The 23428-nt window shown below is 40.4% G+C and overlaps 1 protein-coding gene across 6 annotated transcripts in view; it reads right to left on the bottom strand.

Moving 5' to 3' along the window:
* Positions 1-23428, bottom strand: part of SNTG1 (syntrophin gamma 1) — a 273334-nt gene that overhangs the window by 59768 nt on the left and 190138 nt on the right. For all 6 annotated transcript variants that reach the window (XM_068158802.1, XM_068158799.1, XM_068158804.1 and 3 more), the window contains 4 exons: positions 22770-22872; positions 21233-21315; positions 19922-20052; positions 16550-16679 (listed from right to left, as the gene is read on the bottom strand). In XM_068158802.1, the coding sequence (XP_068014903.1) occupies positions 16550-16679; positions 19922-20052; positions 21233-21315; positions 22770-22872 (447 nt within the window). The remainder of the gene's footprint in view (positions 1-16549; positions 16680-19921; positions 20053-21232; positions 21316-22769; positions 22873-23428) is intronic.

The following is a 23428-nucleotide window of genomic DNA, read 5'->3' as shown; positions in this document are numbered from 1 at the left end:
AATCTAATCAAACAATTGTTCCAGAAATGACAAGGGAATGGTATTTATCTAGTCAGAAGATTTTTTTCTGAAGGTAGAAAATATTTTGTCAGTTGATAGTTTACAAGGGTAAATGTAGTAGTAGGCAAGACTGATGTTTGTGTGACACATTGTAGTATTTGTGCTTGGTAGGAAACTTGGCTGGTGACAAACAAGACAATATGCATACTGAATTAAAACCAAGACAGTATTTCTGTCATTTGGAAAGTATGTTAGGATTTTGGTAATTCACAGCAGCTAATAAGGGAGTTAAAGTCATGAAGGAAAAATCCAATCTGCAAAGGAAAGGAGCATGTCCTGCATGTACCCAGTGTTTGAGTGACACACCACTTAAGATAATGACATTGGTATTTAACAAGCAGAAGTTTCAATGGGAATAATTATCTACATGCAAATAATCAATCAGATGCTTGATTATCTGGTGTAGATGGTTGATTAAGAGGTTTACAGCTCTTAGCCCCTCTGTCCACTAGTTATTACTGCAGAATAAGCAACCTCATGTCACTCTTCCAGCAGAAACCAGATAATTAAACTGCTAAAAACTGATCTGTATGTATCATATTATCATTCAGGGTTGAAAGGGACCACATGGATCATCTAGTTCCAACCCCCCTGCCATGGGCAGGGACACCCCACACTAGATCAGGCTGGACAGAGCCTCATCCAGCCTGCTCTTAAACACCTCCAGGGACAGGGCCTCGACCACCTCCCTGGACAACCCATTCCAGGGTTTCACCACTCTCATGGTGAAGAACTTCCTCCTCACATCTAGCCTGAATCTCCCCACCTCCAGCTTCATTCTATTCCCCCTAGTCCTATCACTACCTGAGATCCTGAGAAGTCCTTCCCCAGCCTTCCTGTAGGCCCCCTTCAGATACTGGAAGGCTACAATGAGGTTACCTCGGAGCCTTCTCTTCTGCAGACTGAACAGCCCCAACTCCTTCAGTCTGTCCTCATAGGAGAGGTGCTCCAGCCCTCTGATCATCCTTGTGGCCCTTCTCTGGACACGCTCCAGCACCTCCACATCCCTCTCCTACTTTAAAAGTTCAGCTTTCATACTTTGTGATATCAGAACAAAATTAAATGATGTAGGTAACTCAAATTTCAATTTTACTTTTCACTAATAATTTCCTTACAACATACATTTTATACATTATCTAGGAGATGGTAGTCACTGCCACAGGTTTTCACTAATAATTTCCTTACAACCTAACATTTAGACAATACATTATCTAGCAGATGGTATTCATGCCACAGAAATGGGGGAAAACCTTTAGTCTAACTGTAGCCATAGTTTGTCTTACCCTAGCCTTCCTGAATGCAGTTGCAAGCACTGATATGAATATTTTCATTCCATGATAACAGATTTAATGTATGGCTGAAAAGCAACTCAACAGATCAAACCTGTCTGCCCAACGCATTTGTAGAGCCCTGGTCATGATGGCACTCTCAATGCCTTGCGAGTAAATCCATCAGCAAGCACAGCTCTGTTTAGCATTGGAAGGTCTTCTTATATCAAGACAGACTCTTTCTAATTGCAGTTCAAGTCCATTACTTCTCATGTGATCCATCACACAATCAAAGAATCTGCCTGCTCTTTGTGTAGCTTTAAGTGGAAACATTAGTCTTTTCTTCAGGTTAAGCAGTTCCATTTCACCCTGTATTTTCCTGCAAGCCCATGGTATTGTCAAAGCAGCCAAAGCCCTCTTTGGTGACACTGCTTCTGCATACCAGCATCGTAGGACACATTTTTTCCTACATGACCAGGAGGACTGACTAACCCATAACAACAGCTCTGACCCCCTCAGCCTTCCTCCAAGAGTCTCACAGTCATTTCGATCTGCTTAGAGTCACGTGGAAATTGGTCATGCTTGCATGAATGAGCAGTCCCAGTTAATTGTCACTTGGCTAGATGGATTTGGCAACATCCCTCAGATTTAAGCTCCTGGGAGACGGCAGGCTTCCCACACTAGACTGAATTTTACATCACACAGAGGAATGAGTCACTCATGACCAATACATCTCTTCCTCAAGGGAAGGGTAATCATTAATCTCACAGCTTTTCCAGCCTGCCAGATTTTAATTCTTCCACCCCCCCCCCCTACTCTGTCATTAGGCTAAAAACTTCAGTTACTGCCAACAGCATTGTAATGCATCACTGCCTGTGATGGGACTACTTCTCTATGAAGAAGACCTGTGAGTAGAAACCTCTTGTTAGCCAGGTTTTCCTCATTCACAGGAGAGCACTATTGTAACCCTTGTGGCATGCTGCAAATCATCTTATCCACACCACCCAGATTCCACTCAGTTCACTTTCTCATGTAATTACCCAATTCTAAAGAGATTTTATTAGCAGTTATGCTCCAATTCAAGAATCCTCCTCAGCCTTCCTTGGGAAGGGAACTGCAAACCATTACACCAAATGCAGTTTAAGGTTTCAATTGAGATATCTACAATTTTGATTCCCATCTAAGGTTTTAACTTGCACCATTAGCAGATATTGGAAGAAAAATATCTCATGGCAGAATTTTTATTATCATCAGTTTTCTCTGTATATGGTACAGTTGTTGGAGCTCATTAGTTTCCTCCTTTTCTTTCCACTTAAAAAAGTCCTATTCTCAGCTTTTGAGTTGCTTCTTAACTCAGTCACATGGCACCTTGCCTTTTAGGTCCCTCTTGCCAGCCTGGTCTTTTCTCTCTGACTCGGCTGAAACAGAACAAGAGGCAGTTAGTTTAAGGCTGCTATTAAATGTTGTTTGTTGCTATGCTCTCAATCTATCACCTGGCTTCTGACCTTGCCCATGAAGAGTTCACAGTTTGCCAAGGTTTGCATTATTTCTGGACTTCTCACTTTGGTAGAGGTAATAGCATTTGCAGTCCACACTTTGGCATTTAATAAGACAAAGAGGGTAGTAAAATGGCAGAAGAAATGGGGTATTTTACACAATTATATCTAACACATGAGACAATTTACCCTCTTGACAGAACCTAATGCCCCGTAGAAATGTAGCTAGTGATTTTAAAAATACATTTAATACTTATAGCACAGCATATTGATCTAAATGAGATCCTGCTGGCAAGGTTCAATAAACTGGCCACTCGCCAGTGGCACAGACAAATGCCCTCACCTGAGGCAAGGAAGCTAAAGAGGCTTTCCAGAGTCTTTACAGGTATTACATCTTCCACCACCCTGCCACCAACCCAAGTTTGCTTAGTTTGAGTGGATCAAAAATAAAAGTACAGGAACATCTAGTCTTTGTGGCATTGTGTCCCATTCCACTTTCTCCTGTCTAAAAGAATCACACACTTTTATTCTCTTGGAGCTCACAGGAAATAAGAACAATATTTCTGAGACAATGTGGCTGACAGTACCAGGTAAACCGTTTGTGAGTAAGCTCATCCTGGCCTGTATCAGGAACAGTGTGGTCAGCAGCAGCAGGGAGGTCATTCTGCCCCTGTACTCAGCACTGGTTAAGCCACACCTTGAGTACTGTGTCCAGTTCTGGGCCCCGCAGTTTAGGAAAGATGTTGAGTTGCTGGAATGTGTCAAGAGAAGGGCAACAAAGCTGGGGAGGGGTTGGGAGAACAAGCCCTATGAGGAGAGGCTGAGGGAGCTGGGGTTGCTTAGCCTGGAGATGAGGAGGCTCAGGGGAGACCTTCTTGCTGTCTACAACTACCTGAAGGGAGGTTGTAGCCAGGTGGGGGTTGGTCTCTTCTCCCAGGCAACCAGCACCAGAACAAGAGGACACAGTCTGAAGTTGCACCAGGAGAGGTTTAAGCTGGATGTTAGGAAGAAATTCTTCACAGAAAGAGATTGGCCATTGGAATGTGCTGCCCAGGGAGGTGGTAGAGTCACCATCACTGGAGGTGTTTAGGAAGAAACTGGATGGGGCGCTTGGTGCCATGGTTTAGTTGATTAGATGGTGTTGGATGATAGTTTGGACTCAATAATCTCAAAGGTCTCTTCCAACCTGCTTAATTCTATTCTATTCTATGCTAAAACCAAAATAATAACATCACCTGGCATTACATTACTGAAATACTTTGTGTGACAGAATAGGAAATATTATGAATATGTTGAGACTTTACATTCACATGACAATGAACCAGGTACTAACACAATTGCTAAACTTGAAAATAAAACACCACAAAAAACCCCAAAACAACCAACCACCAACTTTCACTTGTATAAAAACCTTAGATTATCAGTACCTGTTTCTGTTGAGAGCTTTATCACTCATCTGTAGAAGTAACAGTTTTCTTGAAACACTACAAAATTACTTAGTAGTACTTTTACATTTAAAGGTCATGTCCTCATATTTTGCAAGATACACCTGAGCCCTCCTCCTTTAACACAATGGGGCTCACAGTACTCTGCATTCAGATTAATCACAGACTCTCTAGCACTGCATTCAGTTATACTCTGAGCTGGTTTTCAATGAGAAACTCTTTGGCAACAAAGCTTCTGCATTGCTGTATGTAGGGAAGATTGGACTCTCCTTAACCTTCTTTTTCTTAACAAGCTGATGAGCTTGAAAAGCCTTGTATTTAGTTCCCTTCTGAAGAATGCAGTTCCTTCTACTTATTTCCAATTTCACCTCAGAGCTATGAATTCATTATGAAACACCCAGCAGAAGTCCTTGTACATGTGGGTTTTTCTCAAGAACCTTCTGGTACTTCTGAAAATCAATGTTCAATTGATGAGCAAGAGGGTCACACAAGTATAAAGTGCTGTGCATCTGGGGGACCATAGCTGAAGGGCAGGCAGAACAGGTAGAATTCTGACCACAATAATGTTAAATCGACATAGCAGCCATAGATGGTGTATTTTTGGTTGCCTTGGATAGGACCTTGCAATCGTTACACAGCAAGAGTTTTGAATAATTAAGAATCCAGAGAATTCTCCCCAACACCTCATAAATACCAATGTCTTGGCATTAAGAATGACTATGGCAGGCACTGATGATGCTGCAAGTAAATTTAAAGATGACCTTTGCTTTAATCTGCATTTCAGACTTGCCTATGAGAAAACTATGAACCCTCATTGAATTTCACTGCCTTATATTGGGCTAAGGATCATCTTTGATAATAATGTTTTTCAATCCATTTAAAAATGACATATTTCTGTGTGAGTGAGACTTGCCACATGGCACAGAAAGGTCAAGAAATATTTTTAAGATCTTGCATTGGAAGTGCATCTGTGCCTGTAGATTCCAGAACAGCAACTCCCTGCCTAATTGCATTTCAGTAGTAAAAGAGATTGCTTAGTCAAGTGTAGATTTTCTGATGTGTCAATAGATCTTGCAGTCCAGAGGAAAATATGGTGTTATAAGCTAATAAATGCAAATAATAGTATTCCATCTTTTCAGGATATCAGCACATGTCAACTTCTCTAAGTTTCCACAATAAAACACAGCATCAAAGGAAGAATCATCCTCATGGCACTGACACTTAAAATACTGGAATAAGTAAAACAAATGGAGGTTTTTGTTCCATAAGGCCTTCTCTCATTACTCTGGTGGAGTTTTAGTTATCACTCAGGGATATTATCTTCCCTGCACACACACAGGCTCAGAAAATTAGTGTACCACTCTAGTTAAAGCTAAAAAGCCAGAGAAAAATTATTCAGTGAAGGTATAATGAACCATGAAGACAGTGGCAGGAGCAGAAGAACACAAAAGCTGTAATTTACAGCAATTGAAATGCATGTGTCAAGCTGCAACAAAACCAGATGATGGAGAGTGAGTAAAACTTCTGTGGTTCCATTACAATATATTGTCATGTGGTTACATTACAATATATTGTCATAATGGGGGAATTAGCTGTATAAACCTGACATTATTATAATAACAACACTTAAAATAGTAATACACATCAGAATGATGTGTTCTTGGGAGAATTTAGAACTGAACAAGGCAATAAAATACCTGAAGCATTCTGTGCCTATTCATACAGCACAGGCTGCGGTGAGCGCTAAATTCAAAGCCCAAGAAGGAAAATGATCCCAAAGATGAATGAAGGCAGCAATTCCTCATCAAATATGTAATTACTCTTTCACTATGAGTAGGAAGTGTTCTTAGCAGTCATTAAGTGGGTGCTAACACATACAATAATATTGCAAAAGAAGTAACTTTAAGCTGGCCATGACTGAAGGAAAAACAAGTAATGAAATGAAGTAACAGCTACAGACAGTTTTTACCCAGCAACTCCAAGTTTACCATTTCTACTTCACTACTGTTTTATTTCACCTAGAAAATTTCTGCACTCAGCAAATGGATTTAGCACAGAGGTTTAATCTTTTGTGGCTTATGAGTAATGCAATTAGGACACAGCTGGAATTAAAGAGGATACGTCAATTTAAAACTCTTTGTGTTAATATGTGACTAGTCCCCTGTCTGGTCTTACAAATGGTGACAATCATCTGTTTAAAACAGACCTTTTGTATAAATTCATATCCAAAAGAGCATTAAATACTTGGACTTTCTTGCCATTCTCTGCCAATCATTTTATCTTCAAAATGCAGTCAAGCAACCCTTTTCTTTTCTCTGTCACCACCAGCATACATCTAAATTATTTCTTTTCACCCTTAATGCTTCCCAGTTGAGGGAATCTCATCCAGCCCTACCACCTTTCCAGAAAAACCTCATCCAGCCCTACCACCTTTCCAGATAAAGCTCATCCAGCCCTACCACCTTTCCAGGAAAAGCTCATCCAGCCCTACCACCTTTCCAGGAAAAGCTCAGGCAGCCCTACCACCTTTCCAGGAAAAGCTCATCCAGCCCTACCACCTTTCCAGGAAAAGCTCAGGCAGGCCTACCACCTTTCCAGAAAAACCTCATCCAGCCCTACCACCTTTCCAGGAAAAGCTCATGCAGCCCTACCACCTTTCCAGGAAAAGCTCATCCAGCCCTACCACCAGTGCTACATCCTTCCCAAGCCCACCCTTAGTGACAAATTCTACTGTATTCTTTCTTCTGGTTTAGGCTAATGAAAAGTTCATCCTGTAGCCATGTCCCTTCTTGCATTGTCTTTCCAGTGAACAAGTACATTATGCATCTTACCTCAAGTATGGCTATCTATAGATTTATTATTTTTATTATGTAAGTATTAATGTATGAAAATGGTCTTTGGTACTGGTAGACTAACCCATGCTGTGTGGGAAATGGAAGTGAAATGACAGCAGTAAACTCAGCAACAGAGAAAAACAACACAAAGAACTGCTAAGAAGATGATAACAGACTGATAAAAGGAGTGGTGGTGCTGACAATAATCCCATTATTAGTATTGACCTTTGTTGTCTTCTAAGACGTGGGATAGAAGACATCTATATGCAGAAGGCTTTTTTTAAGCTGAAAGGGTTAATATTTCTGGAGCTAAAAGTTTCTGCTCTGTTCAAATCCAAAACATTTCAGAGTTGCAGTTCTGATCAAATAAAACCATCATGGTCAGTTGGGCTACACAGACCAGTAATGCAGCAAGTTGGTTCATATCTTTTGTTACTTGCTGATGGAAACTGCCTTTGAAGTCACTGCATAGTAAAGAATGAATGGAATTATAACTAGGAGTGGGAAGTTTCTGTGACTGACTCTGGGGTTTACAACAATCCCCAACCCTGTAAGCACAAAATAAGAGCAAGTGCAGGGTCCTGCATCTGGGTCAAGGCAATCCCAGGCACAAATACAGGCTGGGCAGTGACTGGCTGGAAAGTAGCCCTGAGGAGAGAGACTTGGGGGTGCTGGTGGACAAAAAGCTCAACAGGAGCTCTCAATGTGCACTTGCAGCCCGCAAAGCCAATCAGATCCTGGGCTGCATCAGGAGAAGTGTGGCTAGCAGGTCGAGGGAGGTGATCCTCCCCCTCTACTCAGCTCTGGTGAGACCCCACCTGGAGTACTGTGTCCAGTTCTGGAGCCCCTATTACAAGAGGGATGTGGAGGTGCTGGGACGTGTCCAGAGAAGGGCCACAAGGATGATCAGAGGGCTGGAGCACCTCTCCTATGAGGACAGACTGAAGGAGTTGGGGCTGTTCAGTCTGCAGAAGAGAAGGCTCCGAGGTGACCTCATTGTGGCCTTCCAGTATCTGAAGGGGGCCTATAGGAAGGCTGGGGAAGGACTTCTCAGGATCTCAGGTAGTGACAGGACTAGGGGGAATGGAATGAAGCTGGAGGTGGGGAGATTCAGGCTGGATGTGAGGAGGAGGTTCTTCACCATGAGAGTGGTGAAACCCTGGAATGTGTTGTCCAGGGAGGTGGTCGAGGCCTCGTCCCTGGAGGTGTTTAAGAGCAGGCTGGATGAGGCTCTGGCCAGGCTGATCTAGTGTGGGGTGTCCCTGCCCATGGCAGGGGGGTTGGAACTAGATGATCCTTGTGGTCCCTTCCAACCCTGAATGAAACTATGAAACTATGAAAATGCATACGTTGTGATCTGTTGTGATTTGTTCTATGGACTTGCAAAGCTAATGGGAAGTGGGTTTTGGACCAGAAGGCTAAATAGAGGTCAGACAGTGATAACTGCTTTAAGCTAAGGTTTGGTCAGCAACCTATCCAGCTATGTAAATGGAAACTTAATTTACTGCTGGAATCATCCGCAAGCCTTCGCGAGTTCGAGTTGCTATCCAAACCTACAGACTATTCTTCTTTTATTCAAATTGCATTCTGCATTCTCCTGACTCCTGCTCATTACATTTTGAGATGAAAATGCTATTTATGGCTACTGTTTGGTACATGAATGTGCTAATCTCCATGCTGCTGCAGCAAGAGGAGCTAGCTTAATTAAGGTGCAGGCATACTTTGCTAAAAAGTCAGGGGAAGTACACTGACTATCTCATTAGGCAAACAACTTTAAAAACAATCTGTTTAAAACACAGCTTGTCAAGACCCTTTTAGAATGTTATTTGCTATAATCTGCACCTGGGAAGGGAAAGCAGAAGCCACAATGAATGGGAATGGAATGGACATGGAATACAAGTATTTTCATTTACACCCTTTATTCAGCATGACCATTGCTTATAAAAAAGAAACTAAAACCCAAACCATAAGCCTACAATATTCTTTGCCAGCAAATATTCTCTGCATCAGCCTGCCTTCCCCAAAGCAATGTTCTGCAGTAAAAATCATGTCACAAATTAAGAAGCCACTCCAAAACAGTGGAGAAAAATCCATGATGTGAAAGCATCTCATGAAGTGTTTGCTTTGGTCACAGTAGGTGACATACCAGAGTACCCACTCATGGTATGGGACATACAGTACTCAGGCTGCAGGAGATAAGAATGTATCTGCTGCACTTCAGCAGTACTCCTATTGGATGGTCTGGATGAGAGCCCTGACTCCTGCTAAACAGCACTTGTGTGGCTCAATGGCTAGTAAAAAGAACAGTCTCTGGATGGAGGAGAGAAGCCTCAGCCCTGCTCTGTTTCCAGGCACTTCTGGCCAGCGATGAGACAGATGGTACCAGGTCTGCAGGCTGAGCAGTAGGGATTGCTCCTGCCTGTCATGTCAGGGTGACTCTTCCTATCTGTAAGCAATTATGCTAAAGTACCTTCTTCCTATTAGAAGTGGGAGATGTAGGTACTTAATTCAAGGAGATGTAATTACCCTCTTGAGATCTCTACATTCTGCATCTCGTCAATGGGACAGAAGTACTTAAGAAGTTGGGAGGACTGGTTGATGGTCTTCAAATCTTAAAGACATTTTCTTCTGTGTAAGGACTACAGAGGAAGTTTGGCTGGAGAAGATCTAGGAACAAACACCTAACATTTCTATGAGATCACTTAATTAAAACTGGACAGGTTTTATTTTTACCAAAAGAGAGAGAAGTAGCTACAGCAAGAGAAATCTTATTCTTTGGCTGTCAGATACCAGAAGAGAACTGCTAAAACTCCCCTGCCAATGTTAAATCGGCTGAATTATGTGAGAAGCCGCAGCATGCTGACATGCCATAGCAAGGTTTTCATCCTTTTATTACCTTACAAAAATCACCTCAGGAAATAAACACAGTGAAAACAATATTTTCTGCTAGGTAGGTAGGAGAGTTTTCCCTGGAGGAAACTGCTGTAAGCTTGCATGATCATTCACCCACAGCCTCACAAACATTTCTGAAATCTGGACATATACTGCGCCACTCTGCTTTTTTTTTGGGACTCTGTACCAAGAGAAGGCCTATGAAACATGCAAATAAATCACCTCCACACAGACTAGTTGCACATATTCAAAACCACCTCTAAACAATTCAATCTAAAGAACAATAACAGAATAGCATAGCATAGAATAGCATAGCATAGCATAGACCAGACCAGATTGGAAGAGAGCTTCAAGATCATTGCATCCAACCCATCGTCCAACACCATCTGATCGACTAAACCATGGCACCAAGCACCCCATCAAGTCTCCTCCTAAACACCTCCAATGATGGCAACTCCACCACCTCCCCAGGCAGCCCATTCCAATGGGCAATCACTCTCATTATGAAGAATTTCTTCCTATTATCCAGTCTAAACCTCCCCTGCTGCAGCTTAAGACTGTGTCCTCTTGTTCTGGTGCTCGTTGCCTGGGAGAAGAGACCAGCCCCTACCTAAATAAATCACTTTATCCTTTTATTTAAGTGGTCAGTGTATTACTGACACCATGGGCTACAAAAACACTTTCTTTTCTGATCTTCTCTGTGGTTTCCATTTTTCATGCTGGAAGCGTAGTAGATTAGCTACCAGTAACTTGAAATGGAAATAAAGTTTGCTTTTTGGATGTCATTTGACAGTCTCATGAATACACCTGGAATTCATCACGTTAAAGAGCTAAATTGTGTATCTGCATTGACCTCACATCATCTTTCTGCTAATACAACTGGAAGTAAGCGCAAGGATTTAATGGGCATCAGGTTCTTCCCCTATTGCGTTTTATGTTGTATTTTACGATACTGAACCATTAAGTAGTCACAGGTGAGATGAAACAGGCATTCTCTAACTGCCTGGTTGCCTCCTTTCCAAAAGTCTTTTCCTCATTCTTTGTATGTAGAAACTAGTGACTACTGTTCCTATCACAGGAGATCTCCTATCAAAACAGAATTTAGGATCCCTCTATGGAGACTTTATTCCTGAAGTGCTCTCTGGACAGACTACTCAGGCATGCCTGATAATTGCCTCATAAAAAGCAAAATTGGGGAATAAAACACTGAGTGCCTGCATCAAATATTAAAGTGGCTATACCATTTTATATCTGTCAAATCTATGCAACAAATACCTTCTGAGGCATTACATCATACAGCAAAGGACCACAGGTTTGATTTCAGAAAGAAACAGAGCCACAAAAGAAGGGTTTTATACATTATTTTCTTATATAGATTTACTGTATTTCTCCTAACACATATGAAATCTTATTTTCTATGTGCATATCTGCATGTGTACGTACCTATACATGCACATACAAGTGTGACATTAAAGCAGCTTACTTATTTTTTTCCCCCCTTAGTTTAATGACAGGATTTAATTCTATGAGCTCACACTGTTCTTTCCCCAGGGTGAAATAACCCTGATGAAATTCAGGATTCTATGAAGAACACTGCATTTTTGGGGACATCTGCTTCACTTCTTGGCAAAGTCCATAGCTATTTGTGTTTGAGAACCAGGACAAACCCAGAAAAGCAAAAAGTATCTGACGTTTAAGGCAGCTGCAGTCCCTAACAAACCTATTTTTCATCCATTCTTTGCCAGCAAGCTCCTAAATTAACTCAAGAAAACTACTTAATATTTTCTTTCATGAACAGTAATTTTTATAGGATTCCTAAACTGAAATACTATCAGAAAGGGTGGAGAATAGAATAGGAATAGAAATAGAATAGAAATAGAAATAGAATAAAGGAATAGGAATAGAATAGAATAAGGAATAGGAATAGGAATAGAATAGAATAGAATAAGGAATAGAATAAGGAATAGAATAAGGAATAGAATAAGGAATAGAATAAGGAATAGGGATAGGGATAGGGATAGGGATAGGGATAGGGATAGGATAGAATAGGAATAGGATAGGATAGAATAGGAATAGAATAGGAATAGGAATAGAATAGGAATAGAATAGGAATAGAATAGGAATAGGAATAGAATAGAATAGGAATAGAATAGAATAGGAATAGAATAGAATAGGAATAGAAATAGACCAGGTTGGAAAAGATCTTTGAGATCATCAAGTCCAACCTATCACCCAACACCATCTAATCAACTAAACCATGGCACCAAACACCCCATCCAATCTCTTCCTAAACACCTCCAGTGATGGTGACTCCACCACCTCAGACAATCTGGGAAGCAGTCAGTGGAAGCTCTGCTTTTTGTTACTTTTTAAGTCAGTTAGAGTTATTTAAGATCAAAGTCGTCTCGAGTGACTCCATGCACTAAAGAAAATCTTCCTTCCTGTCACTGTATTACAGCTCCTGATTGGTACAGTTAGGAAAATACCCCTTAGCAGGTGGCAAAATTGTTCAAAACAATTTAAAACCAAATAAAACCAAACCAACCCCACCCCCACACTTCTCATATTGTCACTATAAACAGTTCAAAGAGGCAAAAACACCTATTTCAGTGCAGTAACTCACAGAGTACCATGCAGTGGGAGATGAGACTGAAACAAGGTGCATCCTCCTCAATTTTTTAAGCTTGACTTCATGACCTCAGTGATAGCATCTGAAATAAGTTTTGTATGCAATTACCTCATTTTCTGAAATAAACAAAACGGTGAAGAAGAAATCCAACCCAACCCTGCAATCATGTTAGCACTCCAATCAGCACAGCTATAATTTCAGACTTTCCAGACTCCCCCCTAGAAATGCCTGCCACTTCCATCAGGTATTTTCAAAGAGATAAGAAACCTGTGGAGGAGTTTCCTAACACATTTTGTTAGCAGTGAAATGACAAGTCCAAAGGATTTGGGGTCATTTTCAGCGCAGCACTTTATGCCTAGTGGTAATTTGCTGGTTTACGTGTTTTCCCATCAAGTGGGCTTGGCTGCTCCAATCTCTGCCCTCTGCCTCTTCCTCCCAGCCACTTCTCTTCCTCAGGCAGATGTAAGCAGTGCACTATCAGAATGCACTGGATGTCTATGGCACTTCATGAAGCAAGACAACCAAATGGAGAAAGTGCTTCCAACACATTAGTCTACTGATAATGTATTCCCTGAGGTGCTTCATGGCTTTTTGAGTGCATTTCAGTTCCTTTTAGGTTTTTTTTTCCTTCTTTTTTCTCTCTCCTGTTTGGGTTTCTTTTTTTCCTTTTTTATTAATTGGATATGGAAGATGTAACCACCTTTTAGAAATACATTTGTTAAGTAAGGGGAAAGAGATGGGAAAACAAGCTAACCTCACTTTGAAACACACACAATGATATAGATGTTTGCTTGTGTTGCTTTTTTGAAGACAGCAAAGGGGAGGGATACAAAAGAAAGGTTATTATTGCCTAGCCTCCCAGTTCCCAGTTGCTGTTTCGATTCAACAGCCACTTTCAACACACTCTCGCTTAAAATAAACCAATTGTGGAATATTGAACAGTTTACTACACAACAAAAAACCAGGTTAAAGTAAGCTGGAAGTCTCCAACTGCTACTGAAAGGGCAGCTTGGTATTTTGGCAGGAAAGGGCAACTTATAATGAGTACTTTTTCTTCCCCCACGTGCTACCTCTCTGCAAAACCCAAGTGGCTTGCCTGTGCTCCCACTCAGACTGCTCCTGCTTTCTTTATTCTTGTCATTGTTTCTTTGCTGCTTTAAAGCAATGAAGACATTATTTTTCCCTTTTTTTTCCTCCTCCTTAATTACAGGTTCCTTGCTACCTTTCAGCAGGGTGGGATCTTAACAGTAAATATGACACCCCTCCAAAGTGTCTCACAACTAAACAGATTATTAGTTTTTATTATACTATGTCAGCTGAAGCCTTCAATAATAAGGAATGTAGAGAAAGCGCCTCAGAGCTTAATTTAAACCCTGCAAAGACCAAAGAACATATTCACTATTCTGATGTTTTGCTCTTATGTAAATATTAGTGCAAGCCAAGAATTTAATCTGACTCCATGCAATATTGCATGAATCAGATGAAGTGTGCTTGCAGCCCTGAGAGCCAACTGTATCCTGGGATAAACTGAAAGTGTGACCAGTAGGACAAAGGAAGTGATTCTTCCCCTCCACTCTCCTCTCATGAGACCCCCACCTGCAGTACTACATCCAGTTCTGATGACCCCAGCGTAAGATGGACATGGAACTGCTGGAGCAGGTTCAGAGTAGGCCACAAAAATGATCAGCAGGCTAGAGAACCTCCTCTACAATGACAGACTTGGGGCTGTTCAGCCTGGAGTAGAGAAGGCTGAACAGTACCTCAACTGGGCTTACAAGAAAGCTGAGAAAGGACCTTTCATGAGGGCTTGTAGAGATAGGACAAGAGAGAACAACTTTTAGCTTGAGGAGGAGAGATGTAGATTGGAGAGTAGGAAGAAATTCTTTACAGTGAGAGTGGTGAGATACTAGAACAGGTTGCCCAAGAGAGGTTGTGGATGCCCCCTTCCTGGAGGTGTTCAAGGCCAGTCTGGATGAGGCCATGAACAACCTGGGCTAGTGGAAGATGTTCCTGGCCACTGCAGTGGGGTTGGAACTGGATGAGGTTTAAGGTCCTTTCCAATCTAAACAATGCTGTGAATCTATTACCTTTATTAAAGTTGCCATGGTAAGGGAGAATGACTGTGAGTAAATGCCTCCCTTGGAGAAAAAATGCTAACACCAACAGTATGTGTATGTCAATAACCATCTTGTAAAGAAAGAAAATATAGGGACCCCTAATCACACCCAATCATTGTTCCCAGTTTATGTTTGTTTATGTTTGTTGTTTTTCCCCCTGCCCCTTCTATGCTTCTACCATTTCTTATATCCACTTATCACATATGCTGTCAAATAACTAATTCTTTCTGGCAACTGACAATTTAAAAGTACATTACAGAAATGAGAGTGCCATTGGCTTCCATAAATTCATACAGGCTATGAACAATTAGGGCAGTTCTAAGAAAAGATTCATGGCTAATTGTCATAAGCCCTAACTCTCTCAATTACTTTACAGGATGTCTTTGAGATGAAGTCAAGACTGGCATAAGAGTTGCAGAATTCACTGTTTCCATATCATAAAGCACCAGATTCCCTGTTTCTGTATGGGTGGAAAGTAGTGCAGAATTACAAACTGTACTCATTTTTAGAGCACTGAAACCCTAACAGCAGTGCATTATTGCAATTCAATTTATACTACACAATCATAATTATAGTCTCATCAGAGCTACATACAGTACTATCAGACAGAATTTAGGCTCATCTATCTATTGCTGTAAGTTAATAAATATGCCACTTCAGGTAGCAAGAATCATTAACAGCCTGAACTAAAGATGGCAAGAGATATAATAAAGGAAAAGGAAATCAGCAGCCTCATTTCTCAGGATGCCTAGTGAGATAACAAAGGTTCCATACATCAACAGCATTGTAAGGATGAATAAATAGCCACAAAGTTGGCTTGTACTGTGTGGAAGCTTGCAGATGGTGGATGAATTCATGTCTGTCACGTTTTTATAAGACAATGACTTTTAGATATTGCTGCCAGATGGAACATAGTTTTGCATCTTGAATATAAATCTCCCAAGAAATATAGCTTCCTTCCATGTGTATTGGAAACAGAAGCAAATTTAGAGGTAGGTTTGGGAGGCTAAAGCAGATTTCAGGACAGCTGAGAGAATATAAATTAAATCCTCAAGGGCTTCCTTGTTATAACTCAATTCAAAACAGTGGAGTTACCCATGTGTGCTTTACCTTTTTTTGAGGAAAACCTGGAAAGGTAACATACAGACTGCTATAGGAAAACCTAAATGTCACCCATCATATGCAAAACACATCCTAGGCAGGTCCAGAAGATCTTTCAATCAAACTGCTACTAGCTTGGCAAAACTTTTGCCTAATGTTTATCCTTGCTTCAAATAAAAAGCAAAACCCATCCCACAAGAACAGGTCATGGAAGTACAGCACAGGAAGCACAAATGCATTTGAATTTTGCTGACAATAAGCATCCACATCTATATCACAGAATAACCTTGTGTTAATTGAGAGACCTAATATGTAATTCAGCTACGACTATACAAGTCTTCATACAGATGAGCTTTCTCAAACTATGCAGAAAGCACAGCATTTTTTGCTTTGAAACGTGCTTACCCATCACACTGGGCTTTCTCCTGTGTGTCTGGTCTTTGTTTCTAATGCTGGCTGGTATTGCTAAGAAGTGAATAACTCTGATAGTGATGAAGTGAACTATATGACTGTAGGGGAGAATGTTTTCCCATTCAATGATTTCTCACAAAGTCTGATTTGATGACAAACCTGAGTTGACTTCCCTCAGACAGCCTCAAGCACTGTTTATATGCAGATAATTCTGTGTGTGAACCCATTAGGCCTTTATGACAGCTATAATCAAATATGATTGGGAAACCTTCTGGCTTACTTGGATCCATACTTACATTGTGCTTTGTGAGGTTGGAAATGTTACTTGCTATTGCTTGTAGCCAGTCAATACAGTCTTCAGCAGAGAGACACTGAATTATTCCACTGCAAACCCCATCCACAGCAATTACTTGGAATGCATTTTGCCTATAGACATGTCATAACAGATCAGGTCAGAAGAAAATTTCATCTGTTCTAGCATATCATCTTAACAATACTTGTAGAAACGCTTTTCTTTCAACTACAATGAAGGTCAGGCACTGAACACTGATAAATTGCTGGCTTTCTTGTTTCATAAATACCTGACATATTAAAAAGATCATGCTAAAAGGTCAACTCAGACTAAGTTAAGTTTCTATAAAGCTATAAAAAGATCTTTCCTAGATTCCATAGCTCCATGGAACCTTGACCAACACTGTATGACTTCAGAGACTAAACATGTGAAATAGCTGACACATATGAAAGAGCTAATACTGCAGATCAGAGAGAAAGAGCACAGTGCAGAATCCAGTACCTTTTTCTCAACAACTTTTGCTTCAGTTTTCTCAGCCACAGTTTAAATACGGTAAGATTCCCTTCTGGATGCCTCTTGTTACTTGCTCTTGGTTATAGAATTTTGATCCTTTTCTAAACTACTGATAGAAAAGCTGGAAAATTCAAGATCTAACAGGTAGAATTCATTATGTGGGTTTTTTTCCAACTGCAATTCCGAATATAGGATCACTAGCAAAATACACTGGAATGCCAAGAGCCATCCACTGACAGAAACAATGGCCAACCTGGATGCCTCTATCCCAGTACCAATCTGGGCATCTAGACAATAATCTGTCATGCATTATGCACTGGCTTTCCAGAGCTGAGAGATGAGCAATTACAGAACATGAGAAAACTTTCAGACACTAAAGCAGTGGCAAACTTAATTTTTCAGTAAATAGCCTCCTTGGCCAACAGCCTTTAGAAAGCTCACAGGTTTCTGGCTTCAGAACCAAAAAAACTTCAACATCAATCTGTGTCTCTGAGTAAGAGATTAGTAAACATACAGAGAATACCAAGTTTCACTCCTGGCATTCTGCTATAAACCCATCCATTAAGGATCAATTCATGGTTTAAAATCCAATAACCATTTAGATTCTTTGAGAATGGTTCAGGCAAAACTGAGTGTTATTTTCAAGGTAAAACTGTCACTGATGACAATTTCTGACATCTCAAGAGAGATATCCATTCTACAAAGTATTTTTTTTCCCCTTCCTTCTTGAAATCATATTCTGATTGTGTAGGACATAAAGCTATCTATCTCTACCATAAATGCCTTTGCTGTATTCATGTCAAATACTGATTCATTTTTTTCCTTCAGTGAGGACAAGTATTAAAAATGAATTAGGCACAAAACCTTCTTTACTTTGAGAGTTCCATCACAAGAACCAGCTCTTATAGGAGAATAATGAATAAAATATAGTCTTTTTATATATATATATAAAATACATATGTAAAAATGTAATACATAATAATCATGAGTCTGTGATAAGGTTTCTGTGTCCTAACCTGAACATGCAGAGGGTGGTGGTTTACCTCAATCCATCAGTTAACATCAGTTTAGTTGCCTTTTCACACAGGTAGTGATTATTTCCTTAAAATCTAAAGGTACAGACTAAGAACTACTTTCAATGACTCATTTCCACAGTAATTCAGGTAAGGTCTTTGAGGAATATTTGTTTAAAGCATCTTCAGATAATGTAGCTGACATTTGTTTAGCATACCCTTTATTTTAAATGACTGGAAATAGGATTAGTGAATTCTTCCTGACTAGAATTCTAAATAAGTCCTTACAGAAAAGGGACAGCATGATGCTCAAATTTGTTTATTCTCTCTTTCAGGACTCCCTTCTACTCAGCCTGCTGTGTAAACCAAAGACGATCCAGGCAGTGTACTTCTAAGAAAGAACATCCCTCAGAATTAACTGAGGCTGTGGCAGGCTTTTGTAGAACTATCAAATGTTTGCTGAGAACCAGTGATAGGGAAGCAGGCTGTGGTAAGAAACAATAACATTCATCCCACATAACCTTAAAACTGAGGCTGAAGGACACTCCTTTCTCCTTAGTTTCTGGGGGACATGAGAAATCACCCTGGGGCAGACGGTATCAGCTGACTGTAGGACCCATAGAAACCCAGAAGGGTGAGCAGAACAGCAGAGAGAAAATACTGGGGAGGTTCTGTCACAGAACAATCCTCCCAGAAATGTTAATAAAGCTTTTTCTGTATTAATTGGGTAATTTTACATGTGTATGAGCAGAGGAACAGGACATTTTGAACTGCTAATGCCTGACAAGCCAGGAGGGTATATAGCATAAAGTCTTTCCACACTGACACATCTAAGCTGGCAGACATGAAGGCTACACAGGACAGGCAGAGTTTATCTCCATTAGTAAGGCCTCACAGCCTCACAAATGATACATCCTTTGAGCTTATTTTAAGAATTAATGTTTCTAATGGGTTAGAATAAGCAGTAATGGAGAAATATGCTCTGTAACTGCAGACATCTGTCCTCTAGCTAATGACTTACCTGCTGGAACTCAATAGGATTTTTTACTATTAGAACTTCATTCTTGTATATACAGATGATGAATTAGTCCACAGGACACTTTGGACTGAAAACCTTTAACGAGTATGATCATAATCTTATACTATGCCTTGCTATACTCTGTAGCTACTTTCTTTTACATTTGATCTGAAAAACAGTAATGGTTCCAGAACATTCTTATCTTCCTTTATGATTTCTTCTGCTTTACTAGGAAAATATTAAATTAACTAATAGTAGACTCACTTGAAGACCACCCCTAAGCCTGCTCTGCTTCTGCAGTGGGGGCAGTCAAATGAGGCCCTTATCTGCCTGGACACTGCCTCATCCTGCCCTGCGGTCTCCTTCTGCTCTTGGCTCACTGTTCCCATGGGGACATTGTTTCAAACAATGGAATTGTTTCACCCAATGAAGTTATCAGGTGATGAAGTAGATTTTAAAACCTAATCACATTGCAGAGCTCAGTGCCAGAGTGTATTGTGAAAACTGAAGGTATAAAAAAACCAATAAAGGAGCTTAGAGAAAAGCTTTTGAGGACAGAAGCATCAGCAGTTATTAAATATGATGACCTATGTGCAATCTGAATTGAGAAGCAAGCAGGAAGATCACACCTTCCCCACATACCTGGTCCTGGCTGATGTCAGAGCAGAAATTGGGCTGACACGGCCCTAGGGAGACCTTTGGAAAGCTCCTATGTTTCCTGTCTCTGACAACTGTAATGAAACTAATAACACCTCTCTTCTAATAAGGCAACTCCCTATGGCTTGTATCTGTCAACCAAGAGGTCAAGTTTTAACTTCCTGAACTTCTTTACCTGCACAAATCTGATCCTGGAAGGTACTGGGAAAACCGCGAGTGAAGAAGTGGAATCAATCGGAGATCACACCACCTTTTTTCCCACCTAAGTCCTGGGGATGCTGGCCATGAGGAGCATGATAATGTATCCTGAAAAACATCAAAAGGTCCTTCTCAGTTTGGAGCTTCAGTATAAGTACTCAGCAGATTTGAAAAGAGAGAGAGAGAGAGAGAGAGACTTCAAAGGCTGTATTTCTTTTGGCATTGTGTTCCACTATCCCCAAATCATTTGTCATCAGTTTTAGCTAGCACCAGAGCGATTCTGAACTTTTTCCTCACAAAGAAAACAAAACTATGTAAACCTCCACATCAATATGCTCAGAGGAAGTGTGAGGAACAGTACTCTGAAAACCTAGGGAAAACAGATTGTGTTCTTTTTTTAAAATGGCTAGTCATGAACAGAAGCAAATATTTACTACATATCACATCATCAGCTACTAGTTTTGATACCTGGTACCCATTTGTTTCCTCTGGCCCCACACACATCTAATCTAGTGGCATCACCTCCAAACTTGGTAACGGTGGATGGGATTTAACATGTGGTTAAAATTGTTCAGTCAAAATCAATATGATAACCCTGCTGTACATTGGTTTATTTATTATCTCTGTTTTCACCTATCACAAGGCCAAAAATGCAGCAAAGAAACCTTTAGATCGCTATAAAATAAAGGAAATTTTGTATTTTCTGGCTAAGACAGTGGTTAGAAACCCCCTGCTGCACTTGAGTGGTAGCTTTTACTACAAATCTGATCATACATCTGTAGCATTTCAGTCTCCTTTTGCTGTCATTCTTCAGTTGAGATTTGAAGTTTCTCAAAGCAAAACGCTCTCACCTTAAAAACAGGCAGAACCATGCCCCTAAATCTTCCTCCACAAGGAGTTTTAGGTAATAAATGAAATCATAATCATGAAAAAACACATTCTGAAATAGTTTTCTACATTTTCTTTCGAAAGGTTTCTTTTAATTTCAATAATTTTAACTCCTATGTTCTGGAAAAAAAATCTAGAATTAAAAAACAAAAAAACTCCCCATTGCCCAGATAAAAATAGTAATTACACCTACCAAGGCCCAATCTCAGCTGACATAATTTGTCATAGTTTAATTCACAGCCATATATTAATATGGCAATTCTATCTACCCCCTATGGATCTGTCTTTCTCCAATATTAATTAGAATTCCTCCCATGTTGGTGCCCCTCATTAGTTACTTCCACTTAGCTATTATGGTATCATTACTTTGTGTAATTCCATCAAGAAACTGAGCTCTTACTGTGTTGTTGGGATGGTAGTTGAGATGCAAACCGCTGTCACACAGGGGAGAGGATGTGCCACTGCTCTGGTCACTGGGGGCACCTAATACAAACATAAAGACACCAAAAAAATCTTCATTAATCTATAGTGTTATAATTCAAACCTCTGTGTGTCTGTTACCCCCCTTCCCACACTAGTTTTATCATATCCAACATTCATTTACGGTCTCCATTCAGCCAGCAGCTGTCTTCCACTTTGATTGGAACACCTTTTTAAACTGAGTAGGGGGCTCAAGAATCCCTTTCCGAGTTATTTGCTTAAAAGAGTTAATAAGCTGCTTGGTAAAACCAACTAACCAACCAAACCCAACCCCCCAGAAAAAAAACCCAACCAAACAAAAAACACTGAAGTTTTTGGTAAATTTAATGACAAAAGGGTAAGTGTACCTCCTCAGTTGGTTTCCACTTGAAGAAACAAGTCAAATAATGCTTTTGTTATGCTCACTGATAATTCTAACTGTCCTAACAGCTTAGGAGACTACAGTGATAGACCTCAAAATGAACATGACAGGATCAATGCACGTGCATGTTTGTGTGCATCACTTGGGGATACTCTGTGGTACCTCAACCTCCCAGAAAAGGGACAAATGTTAGTGGGGCACAGTTAAGATTATGGGGTTCTAATTTTTTTTCCCCTTGCTTCATTAAAGCTTAATATCTAGATGGGAGATAAAGATAGGACTTCAGCAAATGCTTGTATAAAATACTATTTAGTAATTCCTTCAACTCCTACCAACCTCAAATGACAAACTGAAAGTATTCAAATATTTATTGTTTTGGGTTGGTTTTTTTCCTTAGCACTCAGACAATGTATTTTACCCTCCTAGGAGCAAGAAGCAGAAGGAAAGCAGCAGTGACAAAAGGCACAGGCTGACATATAAATATGCTTAGATGTGCTGTAACTGTCTATAATTATGCACCCACACTTACAATTTAATATAATTAAAGGAAGGCAGCTGTCTCCATATGTCTCTCATGGGGCTAGTTGACTAAAACTCAGTTGGACTTAAACAAAATACAAATCATCCAGAATAATTTATTTTTAGGTAGACAGACACCTCCACCAAAGCCTCTGAATTTTAAACAGGAAATTTCAAGTCCTCTAAATAGACACACACAATCTCATTTTCACATTTACAAGACAAAACTCTTTCAGACTAAAATGTTATCAGATGCTGCCTGAAAAAAATGCTTCTAAATACTCTGCATCAGGATGTGAACTACTGGAAACTAATGCAATTCCCCTGTTTCACCTGCAGCTTTGCTGATTCACATCAGCCAAACGCCTGGTGGTCCGGTTTTCAAGCAAAGATAGCAATTTATTGCTTGAGGTGAAAGCTGCTACAAGACCTGGCAACACGAGGTGCTTGTATTCAGGCAGCAATGCTGACCAAAAAAGCTGCTGTCAATCACCCTTAACGCGCAGCAGGTTGGAAAGCTGCAAGCATTCATGAGCACTGAATTGAGTTTTCTTTTGGCCAAGTAATAAAGGCTTACATGCACAATCTTCATTCAGGGGCAGTTTGAGAAAAGCAGGTGCTCTTTTCAGAAAGGACACAGTTAGGGTCACTTCTTCCCCTGCATTACGAAGGACCTGAACCTGGAAGAGAAGTACAGACAGGACACTGTGAAATAAGTATTTGACCAAAAATGCAACCAGCAAACCTGAGCAGTGCCACACAGCTTTCACATATCAGAAGACAGCTGCCTAGAAACTTACTGTAATGAGCTTTAATTTAATTTTATTTTTTTTAAAGCAAGATGCAAAGCTTAGAATATGCTTCTCTGTTATGTTTCCAGCCACACATGCAGGTAATGTGGAGGGGGGAACTGGATTCCTATAAGAGCACTGGCTTTGCGCAGTGCTATCGCGCAACTTGTTCCCCAGCGCCGTTCAGCTGTGCACCTCTTTGTTTCTCCTTTGGCATCTTGCACAATAGCATGTAAATATATAAAAATAAAAATTCAATATTCCACCCCCCCTCGATGAGGTTGTCTCAAATCTCCAACCAAAACAACAGCAGCAGTTTCCACAGCTGTGCCATAATCCTATGAGTAAATCTTTCCAACAGGCAGAGTTAAATTTAGCTGAAGCACTCCAGCATGGATGAGAGACCTAATCTTCCTTACAGCCACAGAGGAACAGTACCAGTTTT

This window comes from Melanerpes formicivorus, unplaced genomic scaffold (assembly GCF_026170545.1).
Source record: "Melanerpes formicivorus ecotype bairdi unplaced genomic scaffold, bMelFor1.0.p_v2 SCAF_42, whole genome shotgun sequence".
Lineage (NCBI taxonomy): Eukaryota > Metazoa > Chordata > Aves > Piciformes > Picidae > Melanerpes > Melanerpes formicivorus.
This window is presented reverse-complemented; position numbering and strand designations above follow the sequence as displayed.